The sequence below is a fragment of the Peromyscus maniculatus genome, chromosome 1 (assembly GCF_049852395.1).
Source record: "Peromyscus maniculatus bairdii isolate BWxNUB_F1_BW_parent chromosome 1, HU_Pman_BW_mat_3.1, whole genome shotgun sequence".
In the NCBI taxonomy this organism is placed as follows: Eukaryota; Metazoa; Chordata; class Mammalia; order Rodentia; family Cricetidae; genus Peromyscus; species Peromyscus maniculatus.
Window position 1 is genome coordinate 163,772,962 of NC_134852.1, and position 16,680 is coordinate 163,789,641.

The 16,680-nt window shown below is 40.9% G+C and overlaps 1 protein-coding gene across 1 annotated transcript; it reads right to left on the bottom strand.

Annotated features, from left to right (window-relative positions):
• Positions 1–601: 601 nt before the first annotated feature.
• On the bottom strand, positions 602–8,911 carry Oosp4b (oocyte secreted protein family member 4B). Its single transcript, XM_042284026.2, has 3 exons — positions 8,736–8,911; positions 7,747–7,841; positions 602–823 (listed from the first exon to the last, which is right to left on the bottom strand). Exons 1-3 carry the CDS (start codon positions 8,874–8,876, stop codon positions 676–678), a joined length of 384 nt encoding a protein of 127 aa, XP_042139960.2. The 5' UTR covers positions 8,877–8,911; the 3' UTR covers positions 602–675.
• Between the last annotated feature and the right edge of the window lie 7,769 nt (positions 8,912–16,680).

Below are 16,680 nucleotides of genomic sequence, written 5' to 3' on the forward strand. Positions count from 1 at the left end.
CCCAGGCTAGTATTACACCACTTTCTTCTGTATCTCAGGGAACAAAGAGTCTTAACACAGGAATTATTAATCCAGTGGTTCACAGGCAGTTGGTCCTGTGGGTTAAGGGGAAAGCAGTTAAAAATCACTTTCATAGAAAGCTCACCCAGCTTTCAGATGCTCAACCTGAAGCAATAGGAAGAATCAAATCTCTATTGTTGAAATATCATTGATGACATTACCCAAGTGTATCAAAAATACTTATCTGGGGGTATTATATGGGGAAAACACTGAGAAGTAACAAACTCTTGAAATTTTTAAACTTTGCTGGCCTACTTCTCTATATCTATTATCCCCAAATCATATATGTATATTCTTAGTTGCTTTTCTATAGGTGTTAAGAAACCAGAGATTTAGTGTTGGCTGTCTAGGAAAGCTATTTCTCCTTATCACAGACTCTCTTGAAAACAATTTAGTGCTCAAAATAAAAATGTAAGGAGCCTGACAGGATGTAATCTATTCATGTTTATGGACATTTAACCAAGGTACTGTCTATGACAGAAACAAATGCCCAAGCCTGGAAGATCTATTATAAAACGCAAGCATGCTGAACACATGGAATTCAAACTTATACAGTTCCTTTAGTGAAGTTTTAATTAACAAATTACCATTAGCCATGAAAATAATAGACTTCTCTTACCTTATGAGAACTGCTAAAATAGGTTCACATGTTTTACTTTGCAAAGAAATTGACCACTGTTGTCCAATTACTTGAGTGCCACTCCCGAAGGTACTCACACTATACCCATTTAATCCAAAAGACTCCATAGAAAATAATTTAGGCCTAAAAGCAAAACAAACAGAAAAAAAAAGCAGAGAACTGATAGTTGTACAGATAATCTAACAGAAAATATAGATGTTTTATGATTTGTGTACTACTTTAAAAATGGTTGGAGAGAGCCAGGCATAGTGGCGCACACCTTTAATCCCAGCACTCAGGAGGTAGAGATAGGCAGATTTCTGTGAGTTCAAGGCCAGCCTGGTCTACAAAGTCAAGTTCCAGGGCAGCCAGGGCTGTTAGAGAAACCTTGTCTCGAAAACAACAACAACAACAACAAAAATGATTGGAGAGAAAGGGAAGTTAGCTTAATGAATATGAATATAAAGTTTTTAATAGAATCATAAAGTTAATATTTACCCAGATGATTTATCTAGAATTGGCCCTAGAATCTCAGAATAAGGGTTTCAAACATCATCTAATATGACAAATATTCTATCTGGAACTGACAGACTATGATTCCACACCAGTTACATCTAGCCTACACACACACACACACACACACACACACACACACACACACACACACACGCACGCACACATGCACGCATGCACACGCACGCACACCACAGCAGCAGCAACTACCTAGTTTGGGGGGTGGAGTAAGGGGATTGACATTGAAAATAGAATAGATTCTTGGGCACATACCAAAAGGATGCTCAATCATACCACAAGGGCATTTGTTCAAAGTTCATAGAGTAATAACCAGAACCTGGAAACAACCTAGATGTCCCTCAAGTGAAGAATGGATAAAGAAAATGTGGCACATTTACACAATGGAGTATTACTCAGCTGTTAAAAACAGGGACAACAGGAGATTTAAAGGCAAATGGATGGAACTAGGAAAAACCATCCTGAGTGAGGTAACCCAGACCCAGAAAGAGAAACATGGTATATACTCACTTATAAGTGGATATTAGCTGTAATGTAAAGGATAATCATGCTACAATCCACAGCCTCAGAGAAACTAAGTAACATGGAGAGCTCAAGGGGGACATGCTTGGATCTCCCTGGGAAGGGAAAAATAGAAGAGATTTCATGGGTGGACTGGGGACAAGTGGGGATGGGAACATGAGGGATCAGGTGGAGTGGGGGGTAGGGAGAGAATACTGAAAGATGACTGGAAAGGGGGGCACATTTTGGGGTCAGGTAGAAACCTAGTGCTAAGAAAACTCCCAGGAATCTATAAGGATGACCCCAGATAAAAGTCCTAGCAATAGGACCAGTCTGAACTGGTCATCAACTGTGACCAGGCAAGACTTCCAGTGGAGGGATTGGAACACCAACCCAGCCACATAGCCTTTGACCTACACTCTGTTCTGCCTATGGGATGTTTAATGGTGGCACAGAGATTGTGGGAGTGTCCAATCAATGACTGAGACCAGTCTGAGACCCATGCCACAAGAGGGAGCCCACCCTTGACACTGCCTGGTGTGCCAGAGTCTACAGCCTGGATGGCCCAGAGACCTAAGATAGAAGCAAACACAGCTGGAGAAAAAAAAAAGTCAATGTAATGATGCTTAACAATATTCTGCTATATATATAGATTGATGTCTAGTCCAATTGTCATTAGAGAGACGTCATATAACAACTGATAGAAATAGCCACAGAGACCCACAGCCAAATATCAGGCTGAGCTCAGGGAATCCTGCTGAAGAAAGGAAGGAAGGATTGTGGGAGCCAGAAGAGTCAAGGACATCACAAGAAAACCCACAGAATCAACTCACCTTGGCTCACAAGAGCTTACAAAGACTGACTGACAACCAGGGATCCTGTGTGGGACTGTCCTAGGCCCTCTGCATATATGTGACAGTTGTGTAGCTTAGTCTTCTTATAAGACTCCTAAGCGTGGGAGCAGGGGCTGTCTCTAAATCTTTTGCTGGCATTTGGGCCCCTTGTCCTTATACTGAGTCGCCTTGCCCAGACTTAAGAGAAGGTGCTTATTCTTACTGCAACTTGGTGTGCTTTGTTTTGTCGATATCCATGGGAGTCCTCCCCTCTTCTGAACAGAAATGGAAGAGGAATGGTTGGGGGGACTGGGAATAGAGGAGGGAGGGGAAACTGCGGTAAAGATGTAAAACAAATCTAGAAGGAAAGAAAATAAACTTCCATCCACCATGTAGAAAATAAGTCTACCATCAAACTCAGCCTGCTAGAGAGGAGAGCTGTCCTATCAAAGCATTAAGAAGAAATGATACCCGGCCAACCTGATCCACCAAACTCCATTTTAGGAGTTACAATGTACCTTCCATGTTGTTACTTCTTTCTCTGCACATAAATGAAAGGAAGGCAGCCTTTTCATATACCTCATTGCCTGTAACTGCTCTGCAAATGAAGTTTGGAAACAAGAGCTAGCTCTGGATTAATCACATGAGAGATAAGCATGTGGTTCTTATAAAAAAATACGGCAGCTATTACTGCAGCCACTGGGGTTGAGGGGAGGTTGGGAAAACAACTCTCAGGTTAAAGGAACTAGGCACATTTCTGACACTGTTCCAGGGAGTATGTGGAAGTCATACTACTTTGAAAATTTTTTTGTATGACCAGAGATGTATACCTATTCCTCAGAAAGCCAAAGGTTTCCCTAGCCTCAGCTCTAGGGCTACAGTTTCATGATTCATTTAGAGAAGACCACAAAGAACAGCTTGGTCAAAGGTTTGCAGAAGCACTGATAGAACCTGACACCTGTGAAACAATCAGATCCTGGCTTTAATATGTCATAAGGTTTTCCATTTATAGGGCTGTACAATGCCTAGAGCTTCAGTGCCTTCACTGAGAGGAAAGCTTAATGTACATTCTTTACAGAATTAATATCAAATGTGATGATTGAAGAAGGCTGTCACCACATTAGCTGGAGCATCAGAAATGTTCAATCATGCTTCCTATAACGCATGTCTTGCTCATCACTCATCCTTTAAATCATCTGATATTTGTCTTCATCTCTATTATTAGAACACAACTTAAAGTCGGCTATCATAAAAAAAAAATACAGGACTGGGAGCTAGAGAAATGACTCGGCGGTTAAAGTCATATACTGCTCTTGCAAAGGGGCCAAGTTTGATTCCCAGCATCTACACTAGGTGGCCCACAACAACCTATAATTCCAGCTCTAAGGAATCCAACACTCTGGCCCCAAAGCAACTGTATTCATCATATGAATGTATACACTGAGACACATATGCATAATTAAAATAAAAATATTTTTGAAAATACAGGACTTTGAAGAAATGTCATTTAAAAGTTCAGAGGCATACTAAGTTGAGGCAGGACCAAGCTCCTCTCCTGTGTCAAGGCTGAGCAAGGTATTCCACCCTAGGGAATGTGTTCCAAAAAACTATTTCATGCACCCAAGATAAGTCCTGGTCCCACTGCTAGGGGCTCCCCAAACAGATCTAGACACATAACTGTCACCCATCTACATTTAGAGGGCCTAGTTCGGTCCCATGCATGTTCCCCAGCTGACAGGCCAGAATCCATAGCTCACAGCTTGGGTCAGCTGTCTGTGTGTTTTCCCTGAGGCCTTACCCTCTCTGAAGAGTGGATGGAGGGTGGGATGAGGGGAGGTGGGGTTTGTGAGAGAAGGGGAGGGGGGGGAACTGGGATTAGTATGTAAAGTTTAAAAAAAAAAGAAAAATTTTTTAAAATAAAAAAAGTTCAAAGACACATCAAGAGAACCCTAAATATTTGTGATGAATCATGGGCTACCACCCATCTGAATCATGTGTATTTATTCGCATGAGCAGCACTAACTATAACATTCTATGACAAAGGACATATTCTAAATCAGCACTGTAAACAAGCAGACATGTTGTCACTGAGCACCTGGGGGTGAGGGGGTCTTGTTTGACTAAAGAACTAAACTCCAGTTTTGTGTAAAGATAAATGCCGCATGTGGCACTCTAGTTACAGTGCTGGACAGGATGATGTGCAGGTTACTTAAAGTTTGAAGGACACAGAACTTTCCCTGTCTGATCTTTTCCACCCATCAGGAAACATGAGGATATAGTGACAACCTGTGGGAAAACACCCCTAACGACTGAAAATAACATTGCTAAGTCGCAAGGTAACTTAAGAGTAGTCCAGACAGTGTGACACTGACACAAAGATCAAGTACATCAACGGAACGGAAATGAGAAAGTAGAACATAGAACTTATTTGATAAATACATATAATTGTATATCAAAGACTATTGGGGTCCAACTCCTCTATAGTCTTTTCCCAGAGTTCCAGAAGAAATGCTACCAGTGGTGGATTAATTAATCTGAGGGATTCCAAAATGAATCTACACATACACGAAACTCTTTAGTTCATACATTTTATTCCTGAGTCAGTTCTCTCTCTACACAGTTTCTATTCTGCTCTTACTTAACTCCTTTCTTGAGCCTGATTTCTCTCTGCATTTTTCTGCTGTTCTAAGTTCTATCTCAATTCCCCGTCATCCAGCTCTTCCCCATCATCCAGCTCTTCCCCATCATCCAGCTCTTCCCCGTCATCCAGCTCTTCCCCGTCATCCAGCCCTTCCCCGTCATCCAGCCCTTCCCCGTCATCCAGCCCTTCCCCGTCATCCAGCCCTTCCTTCCCCGTCCTCCAGCCCTTCCTTCCCTGTCCTCCAGCCCTTCCTTCCCCGTCCTCCAGCCCTTCCTTCCCTGTCCTCCAGCCCTTCCTTCCCCATCCTCCAGCTCTTCCTTCCCCGTCATCCAGCTCTTTCTTCTCCGTCATCCAGCTCTTTCTTCCCCGTCATCCAGCTCTTCCCCATCATCCAGCTCATTCTTCTAGTCCTTTCAAGTCTCTGTCTTCTACTTCTCCTTATCTCTTAGGTATTTCAGTTATATGCCCACACAAAGCAGCAATTCTCTGGCCAAGGCAAGGTCACACAGGCTTGAATTCTTTCAGGGTCAAAAAAGGAGATAAGATGTGGTGGTATTGTGTTCCCCGAAATAATTGTGCATGCTAATAAACTTATCTGGGGTCAGAGAACGGAACAGCCACAATATTAAACGTAGAGGTAGCACATGCCTTTAATCCTAGCATTCCAGAGGCAGAAATCCCTCTGGATCTCTGTGAGTTCAAGGCCACATTAGAAACAGCCAGGCATGGTGACACATGCCTTTAATCCCAAGAAGTGAGCCTTTAATCCCAGGGAGTGATGGCAGAAAGCAGAAAGATATATAAGGCATGAAGACCAGAAACTAGAAGCATTTGGCTGGTTAAGCTTTTAGGCTTCTAGCAGCAGTTCAGCTGAGACCCATTCAGATGAGGACACAGAGGCTTCTAATCTGAGGAAACAGAATCAGCTGAGGAACTGGCCAGGCAAGGTGAAGTAGCTGTGGTTTGTTCTGCTTCTCTGATCTTCCAGCATTCACCCCAATACCTGGCTTCAGGTTTGTTTTTATTGATAAGAACTTTTAAGATTCGTGATACAATAAGATCCACACAATGAGTAGTAATTATCAGCTATCATTTACAACCCAAAAAGGAAGTGACTAATGGGGAATAGAATCAACTAAGGGCTAAATTCAGTTGGAAGGGAAAATTATGTACTCAAACTATATTCTTAGAAGTGGTTAGTTAAAATGTTAAAAGTCTATCAGTCATGAGTGAAAATAAAACTGCCTTTTTTCCCCCTTTAGCCCAAAATCTATCTTAGCTGTGCTGTTTTCTGGCAGGGCAGGGGAAGTGCACTCAGTAGCTAGGCAACCTGAGTCACAGCTTGACATAACTGGTAAGTAAAAGCCCTTTAGTTCTGAGTTAATTGTTAGAGATCTCGAGCTAGAGACGACATTTGGAAGAGAGGAGGGTTAAGCTTAATTAGCACATCTGCCTGGCTTTCTCTAACAGATAGTCTGGATGCTATCTATCTGTGGTCTGTTCTTAGAAAGTCTGGGAAATATCTCAGATAAGATATTTTCATCTGGAGAAGGTCCTGGTCAGATGTTGCTAATGATGATAGTTACAGAAAGGCCTGAAATTAGGTGTCTTGACTGTGTGGTTGCTTTTAGCACTGTTGGGAGATGTTATCCAAATAATTTAATTGTTTAGAAGAAATTGTTCCCAATGAACGATCAAACACACTGTTCTAAGAATGGAAAAACAATAGCACATGAGAAATTCATAGCAGAAAACAGCTAATATTCAAAAGCCAATATCACCAAGTCTCTGTAAAACTTAGCTTTATCCTCTGGAAGAGTTCTTAACTCTTTTTGCCATAGTTAGCTGAATTCCTACTTCATATTTCTGCATTCCACAGCAATTGTATAGTTACATATTTGACTGTATGTAAAATTCCTGCAATTGTGTTCTAATTCATTATTTGTATATAATACTTAGAGGGGAATGTACTCATTTCAATTTAAAATGGTAGGGAACTATATGCATATTAAAGTTTAATATTTTTAAACTATATATGTGATAAAGTGTGGCCAGTGAGATGACTCAGTGAGTCAAGGTGCTTGCCACCAAACCTGACGACCTCAGTTTAACCCCAGGGACCAACATGGTAGGTAAGTGACCCTTAAGTTGTCCTCTGTCCTCCACACACATGTTGTGGAATGAGTACGCCCAGACACATCTACATCTACACACACATGTTGTGGTATGAGTACGCCCAGACACATCTACATCTACACACACATGTTGTGGTATGAGTACGCCCAGACACATCTACATTTACACACACATGCACACACATAACATGTAATTTTTAAATTTTTTTTGAATGATAGACTCTAGTTATACAGAAGTTCCCTACAAATTCCTTTTAATTCTTCTGTACACTTGCAATTTTTCCTAACAGAGGATGTTTTAGCAAACACAGATGTGCCAGAGGCATCCTCTAAGGCATTTCAGTAGCTAACCTGTCTTTAAACATCTACCCATCAACAGATAAATTTAGAAATGTATAAGAAGAGCAGTTGTCTACCCATACCTACCTCTTCACAGAGCAAACCACCTGGAAATGATAGGTGAGATCCAACTCCAGCTTGTACGTGATCTCAGACAAGATGAAAACCTTTCCCTGGAACACCTGAAATGAGAAGGCATGGGATCATGTGCTTTAATAATATGAATATAATCTGACAGTTGTAGAAAAACAGGAAATTTTTATTTTACATTAATTTTGCAGGAATAAAATAGATGTGAAAAACATTTTATTCTCCATTTTTTGTGTGTGTTTGACCTTAAACCCTTTTGCTTCTATCTCCACAAACCAAACAGAAAAACAAAGACAACACTGGGAACTCTTTTCATTTTTTATTATCTACATATTATTATGTACATTATACATAATTCACATGAAATATATATATATATATAGGTATTTTGCCTGTGTGGCTGTGCCATGCCTGTGGAGGTCAGAAGAGGGTGCCAGACCTCCTGGGACTAAAGTTACAGACAGTTGTGAACCACTATGTGAGTGCTTGGAATCAAACCCTTGTCCCCTGGAAGACTATTAAGCACTGAACCATCTCTCCAGCCCCCAACTTTGAACACTTTAAGGTATGTTCTCTCTTTCCAAAATAGGTCCCTATTTACATATTTCTATTTACAGTGTCCTAAAATATACAATTTGACAGGACATGGGGTGAATAGAGAAGATATAAGCTATAACTGTGGACTTTTACAAAACTCCTAACCAGAAATTTTATCATCGTGTGTGTGTGTGTGTGTGTGTGTGTGTGTGTGTGTGTGTGTACTAGACTTTTTTCAAGAAACAATCACATGAGTTATAATTGTGGTGAAAGTTTTTAATTTAAAAAACATCCTCATGCTGGCAAGACGGCTCAGTGGGTAGAGCACTTGCCTCGTATGGCGAGACCTTGAATTCAATGCTCAGCAGAATAAAGTGGGGGAAGGAAGGGATTACGAGACTATGTACCCACAAAATATGCAGAGTAAAGGAAAATCATGTAGCACTTACAAATTTATTGATCCCACAGGAGACAACGGGATAGGAAAACTCATAGTTGAAGCTCAGTAGCCTGGTTACAGAGCAGTTGTTCCCTAGGTGTATGTCATCAGCTCTCACTTCTGTGTCATTATCAAATGGCTTCCTTCTCATTCTCACTATCAGCCAATCATCAGAACATACTGAAGTCACTGCTAAAATAACAACGACAATAATAATAATATGCACCTTATTTAGCTTTGATGGGAAACTTATCTTTGCTGTAAAAATGAATAGCACCAATTGCCTTATGAAGAATTTGATGGCCAGAACAGTACTGACACCTTTAGAATTGAGATTTTGTAGTGGGAATGAAACGTATCCAAAAATCATTTGCCTCTTAATTTTATTATCATGACATAATCTTCATGGCCAGGTCCAAGCAGAAATAATAATTCTCCATTTTTTCCTTTTATCCAATCCAAGATTTGTGAACTAGGTAACTCAATGATGGACACATTTACCTTAGAAACTAAACCATTCATGGGCAGGCTAGCTATCATTCTTGGGGAAAAAAAATCATACCACAAGTTTGCTTTCCCCCCCACATGATGGTTAGAGTTCTACTGTTGCTAGATCAACATATCATCTGTTCTTGCTACAAGTACAAGGAGATTCTGGACAGGAAAGGTAATCTCTTCCTTTCCCAAATGAAAATGGGGTGCTCAAAAGGTTAAATAATGCACAAAGCCTGTCAAGTCTGGAGACTGCAGTCTCTCCAGTGAAGGGCCGTATCTTAGAGTGAAAAGGTGAGAACTAGAGCACCATTAAGTAAATCATTTTCTCTTCACACAGGTTATCTATTTCCCTTTAACAATGTTAGTAATTTACTCAAGGCCTTGCTAACCAAAGTCGGGTCTGAGGCTGGAGAACATCAGCACCACCTGGGCATTCCTGCCCTGCTTAATCACTTCACACATTAATAAGGCATTAATAAGACCCTGAGCTCTCTCATACATCGTTTTAGTACATTTAATATAATGGACACCAAGAGCTGCAAGATGACCAAGAACAATAACAGAAGCAAGTGAAAAGTTATGAAGAACGATGGGAGCAATCGTGGCACACAGCCGTTTGTTTAATTTTTATAACAGTCTCTTCTAGAGGAAGGACCAACTGAAGCCTTTGTGTGTACCAGGCATGAAAGATCAGGAAAACCGTGATATTTAACAAAATAAAATAGATCAGTAATACCATTGGTGCAGGGAGTTTTAACCTATTTTTTTTCATGAGTTTTCTAGTGCTAATCTGACTCGAAAATATTTAATGCCAACCCTGCCCTCAGTCACACAACACTGTTTCCGTCTTGTGTAGAAATATTAGACTCACATGACAAAAGGAAAAGTGCCTTCGGGCAGGAGAACCCCAGAACGAGGAACAACCGAGCAGATGTGGGCGTACCCAGCAAGATGAGGACAACAGCAGCTCTACCATCCCCCAGACACCGAGAGCAATCATGAAAAAAGGCAATAGTTGGTGCCTCTGGTTTGTTACAGACAACCTGCCATGGCTGGTTACTCACTGAGAGGTCCATGAAGAGAAAATGACTGCCTTCAGATATCAGAAACCATGACAGAGTGGAAAATGCCTGTGGTTTTAGCTAGTTTCTAACAAGAGTTTTGAAAGGAAAGGGAGATTTCAAAAACATGTGCTTTTAAAGCACTTCAAAGCAGAAGCAAAACCCTCTAGGGCAGTAGTTCAACCTGTGGGTAACAATCTCTTTGGGGACTGAACGGTCCTTTTGCAGGGGTTGCCTAAGACCATATGTATATCAGATATTTACATTACAATTTATAACAGTAGCAAAATTACAGTTATAAAGTAACATGAAAATAAGTTTATGGTTGGGGGGGTCACCACAACATAAGGAACTGTATTAAAGGGTCACAGCATTAGGAAGGTTGAGAACCACACTGCTCTAGGGCCTACCTGGCTGCTTGCTCAGCTGTGGATGCTTGGGAGTGGCCTTGTTGGCTGTACATGGTAGAACGGTTGGTAATATCCCTGAGCAGCCACAGATGTGCCAGTCACAACCCAATTGAAACAGGCAAAACTGCCAAGCTGCCCTGGACAGCAAAACCTCCCCATCTGAGAGCCAGAGTGCCAAGTGAAGGGGGGTGCCCCTACAGATGTGGGGGTGGGTACCCCTCCAAATGCAAGAAAAGCCCACAGGCAATCACCTCATGGCAGCATGAGAAACAGCTAATGGGCTGCCACGTTCACGCAAGCCGGAGACATTCTCTCATCTCCTGCACATAATACCAAGACAGATTTGGGTGTTTTCAGGTCATTGGCTCTCTTGGCTTCTTTTATTACACTTTTTTAATTTATGGGGGAAGGGCACTCACGTGTCACCTTTTACATGTGGAGTTCAGAGGACAGCCTGCAAGCGTCAGTTCTCTCCTTCCTCCATGTAGGTTCCCCGGAGACAGAACTCGGGCTGTCAGGGTTAGCAGGAAGTGCTCTCACCCATGGAGCCATCTTTTTTTATTATTTATTATTATTATTATTATTTATTTTACAATACTATTCAGTTCTACATAATAGCCACAGATTCCCTTGTTCTCTCCCTTCCTGCCCCCCTCCTCTTCCCCCCAGCCCATCCCCCATTCCCACCTCCTCCAGATCAAGGTCTCCCCCGAGGACTGGGATCGACCTGATAGACTCAGTCCAGGCAGGTCCAGTCCCCTCCTCCCAGATACCAGCCCAACTATCGTCTTATTTTAGGGTAGAATATACCCCAAGTCATTTTCACTCGTGAACAAAATTAGACACATGGACTTCAAGTAACTAGCTTAAGTTCACCCAGTTAAGTACCAGAGTTGGGGTTTACCTATTTCTGGCATCTCAGTGTATAAAAAAAGCAACTATATCCCACCTGCAATTTTCATTCTGTGGAGCACCCTCCTTTCCCAGGTTCATACATACAGGCACATCCCTGTGGCTGATGAAGCCTTTTTTGACTTTCTCAAATTATATGAATCCAAGTTACAAAAGAAACATAGGACTGGTTGTTGAAAAGGAAAGGAAGAGGCAGGAGGATTGTTGAGTGTTTCAGGCCAGCACCTGGGCTAGTGAATGCCAGGCCACTACACGCTGCATTCACAACAGCCTGTCTCAAAAAATAATAGTAATAATAATATTAATTAATTAATTAATTAATTAATTAATTAAGGGAGGTGGAGGCAGAAGATTCAGCAGAAGCTCAGCAGCAAGACTAACCAGAGTCCTTGCCTCCAAAGCAGAGGAGCACGGACTACTGGAAAACTGCCCTCTGGCCTCTATGGACCTGCACACACAAAATAACCTTTTAAAAAATGAACCTTTCAAGAAGTCAAACTTTCACTATTTGCAGATGATATGATAGTATACATAAGTGACCCCAAAAACTCTACCAGGGAACTTCTACAGCTGATAAACTCCTTCAGTAAAGTGGCAGGATACAAGATCAACTCAAAAAAATCAGTAGCCCTCCTATACACAAATGATAAAAGGGCTGAGAAAGAAGTCAGAGAAACATCACCCTTTACAATAGCCACAAATAATATAAAATAGCTTGGGATAACACTAACTAAACAAGTGAAAGACCTTTTTGATAAGAACTTTAAATCTCCAAAGAAAGAAATTGAAGAAGATATCAGAAAATGGAAGGATCTCCCATGCTCATGGATAGGTAGGATTAACATAGTAAAAATGGCAATCTTACCAAAAGCAATCTACAGATTCAATGCAATCCCCATCAAAATCCCAACACAATTCTTCACAGACTTGGAAAGAAAAATACTCAACTTTATATGGAAAAACAAAAGACCCAGGATAGCTAAAAGAATCCTATACGATAAAGCAACCCTTGGAGGCATCACCATCCCGGACCTCAAACTCTACTATAGAGCTATAGTAATAAAAACAACTTGGTACTGGTATAAAAACTGACATACGGACCAATGGAATCGAATTGAAGACCCTGACATTAATCCATGCACATATGAACACCTGGTTTTTGACAAAGGAGCCAAAACTATACAATGGAACAAAGAAAGTATCTTCAACAAATGGTGCTGGCATAACTGGATGTCAATATGTAAAAGATTACAAATAGATCCATATCTGTCACCATGCACAAAACTCAAGTCCAAGTGGATCAAAGACCTAAACATAAATCCAGTTACACTAAACTTAATAGAAAAGAAAATAGGAAGCACTCTTGAATGCATTGGCACCGGAGACCATTTCCTAAATAAAACACCGACAGCACAGACCCTGAGCACAACCATTAATAAATGGGACCTCTCGAAACTGTGAAGCTTTTGCAGGGCAAAAGACACAGTCAATAAGACAAAAAGACAGCCAACAGATTGGGAAAAGATCTTCACCAGCCCCACATCTGACAGAGGATTGATCTCCACAATATATAAAGAACTCAAGAAACTAGACATCAAAGCACTGAACAGTCCAATTAAAAAATGGGCTAAAGAGCTAAACAGAGAATTCACAAAACAAGAACTACAAATGGCTGAAAGACATTTAAAGAAATGCTCAACATCCTTAATCATCAGAGAAATGCAAATCAAAATGACTCTGAGATACCACCTTACACCTGTTAGAATGGCTACGATCAAAAACACCAATGACAACCAATGTTGGAGAGGATGTGGAGCAAAGGGAACACTCCTCCACTGTTGGTGGGAATGTAAACTTGTACAACCACTGTGGAAATCAGTATGGCGGTTTCTCAGAAAATTAGGAATCGAACTACCTCAAGACCCAGCCATCCCACTCTTAGGCATCTACCCAAGGAATGCTGATTTATACCACAAAGATACATGCTCAGCTATGTTCATAGCAGCACTATTTGTAATAGCCAAAAGCTGGAAACAACCTAGATGCCCATCAACGGAAGAATGGATGAAAAAATGTGGTACATATACACAATGGAGTACTACTCAGCAGAGAAAAACAATGAAAGCATGAAATTTGCAGGCAAATGGATGGAACTAGAAAAAATCATCCTGAGTGAGGTAACCCAAACCCAGAAAGACAGTTATGGTATGTACTCACTCATTGGTGGATTCTAGATATAAAATAAAGAACAATCAGACCACAACCAAATAAATAAATAAATAAATAAATAAATAAATAAATAAATAAATAAATAAATAAATAAAATGAACCTTTCATAAGAGGCCGTTAATCATATAAACTGAATCTGAAGAACCATCAAATTGATTGTAATAAAATAAGACCTTAAGCACAGCCTCAACATGCTAACTTCATGTTTAAACTAAGCTTAATGGGAAACATCAACCCTCACTGTTGTACGATCAGCGAGGAAGGGTAAGCTGTTCCTCAGAAATGTCTCTTTAAATCAATATCTTCCAAAGATATTTCTTATTTATACCTGGCTCAAGTCCAGAAGCATTCCAAAACAACAGACAAAGGAGGAAGACCCTGCCTGACACAGCTGTAGCCTTCATTCTGTCGAACTCCAAAGCGCAGCAGCCTCAGAGAACCAACTGAAAGGAAACAGACATCCTTGACAGTTTATAAACCATTGGCTTCACTCAGCTGTCTGCAGTTTCTGTCTACTTAGATGCGCGGGGGCAAAGACCCTTCACATGTGGTCCAGCAGCCTGGAGCTGCTGCATCGCCTCACCTGGGAGCCTGTTAGAATGCAAAATACCAGCTTCCCATCTACAGAATCAATCATAAATCCCATTTCAGCAAGATTGCTGGGTCATTCACATGCACATTAAATTTGACAGGCATTTACCTTAGCACACACATAGCCTAGTCCACTAGACTTTATTTTTTAAAATTACCTTAGTATTGAAAACTACAGTACAAATAAAAACAATAAATCTGCCCAACACCTCTCTGTATATGAATGTCTGTAGCCACACTCCACATACCTGTATGATTCTTGTCACTTATAGCCTAAGGGACAAGAATCAATGAGTGTCAGGGGGGCTGACACAGGTGACATGTTTCTGATTGGCTTTTTTTCTCATTGTGGTTTAGTTTTAAATTCCCTGAACTACTAACGAGGTTGAGCACCTTTTCATCACGTAGTTTCCTGTAATGTTGTGTTCATTGACTATTTGGGTGCTCACTCTTGAAATGGTTTCCTGGTTTTCTAGTTAGTTGTGCATCCTTTACAGTCTTTTATAACATCTAAACATGGTTCTTCTGGTTTACACACATTGTCGATATTGCTTTTAAATTTTTCATCACATTTGTTTTTAGATTTTGGGAGAATTATGGGTCATGGTGTGTGTGTGTGTGTGTATGTGTGTGTGTGTGTGTGTGTGTGTGTGTCTGTCTGTCTGTCTGTCTGTCTGTCTGTCTGTCTGTGTGTGGCGGTCAGAATACAACTTGTGGAACCTGAGTCTCTTCCACCATGTGGGTCCCGCAGACTGAACTCAGGTCAGCAGGCTTGGTAACTGCCCACATGCTAAACCACCTTCCTGGCCCACGTTGGGAATATCTTCTACCACTTTTGTAGATGCGTTAGAAAATGCTATTCTGGGTGTGGCTTGGAGGTTCTCTCTCTGTGACACTAAGTGAATAAATGAATAAGACACTTGCTCCTGGTCCTCCCCTCCCTGCCTGACTCCAAGCTGTGACAGCGTGCTTCTCCTTTGAATGGGGACTAGAACCTGCAACTTGCACTGCCTCTTGGTTCTTGCACTTTGGACTTGGGTAAGGACAACATTGCTGTCACGTCTCCTGATTGCCAGCTTACTAATGTCAGATGTAAGCATCCTGAGACTCCATAATCACATGAATCAACACACTGCTTTGTATGACTATGTACACCACACACACACACCTAGAAAATACAGTAGAGAATTTTGGTAAACAGAAGAATTGGTTACAGTATGTTCTAATTAATCTTTTGGGAGCCAGATATTGGGGTGAACGCTGAAAGATCATAAAAGCAGAACAAGTCACAGCTAAGCTCACCTCGATAATTCCTCATCGGATACTATTTCCTCAAACTGGAAACCTCTGTGTCCTCATCCAAATGAATCTCAGCTGAATTTCTGCTAAAAGCTTAAAAAAGACCTCTAGTTCCTGGTCTTCATGCCTTATATACCTTTTTGCTTCCTGCCATCACTTTCTGAGATTAAAGGTGTGTGTCTTTCCCAAGTATGACATGAGATCTCAAGTCCTAGGATTAAAGGTGTGTGCCACCATGCCTGGCTTCTATGTCTGTCTAGTGGCTATTCTGTTCTCTGACCCAAAATAAGTTTATTGGGGTGCACAATATATCAACCACAATATTCTGTCTCTCTTTTAATAAGTATTCCAGACCTGAAGTCCATAAAATATTTCCTAGTGTTCACTCTGAAAGCCTTAGAATGCTATTTAACATATTGAGATTTTGAATCTGCTTGAAATTGATTTTTCTGATTAAAAAAATCACTGCACCATATGGCTATCTATCAAAGTATTAAATAATCTAGCTTGCTTATTTGAAAGTGTGGCTGCATGGGTCTGCACCAGGTCCTCTCTATATAGTAATAGCTTTCAGCTTAATATTTTTTATGGGACTTCTGAGTATGTGAACGAGTGGGTTCCTGATTCTTGTGCCTGCTTCTGGGACTCTTTTCCTTCTAGTAGCTTGCTGTATCCAGCCTCAATGTGATGGTTTTTGTTTTATCATGTCATGTTTTGTCATGTTTGGCCATTATCTCTTAAAAGCCTGTTCTTTTCTAATGAGAGACAGAAAGGGGGTGGATCCAGAGGAGAAAGGAAGTGGGGAGGAACTGAGAGGATTAGGGGAAGAGGAAACTGTAATCAGGGTATATTATATGAGAAAAGAATCTATTTTGAATTTAAAAAAAAAAGTTAATTAGGGCTGACACTCTACATCAGGTAGAGGCTGAAAGCACAGGCTTACCTGGTAGCATGGCTT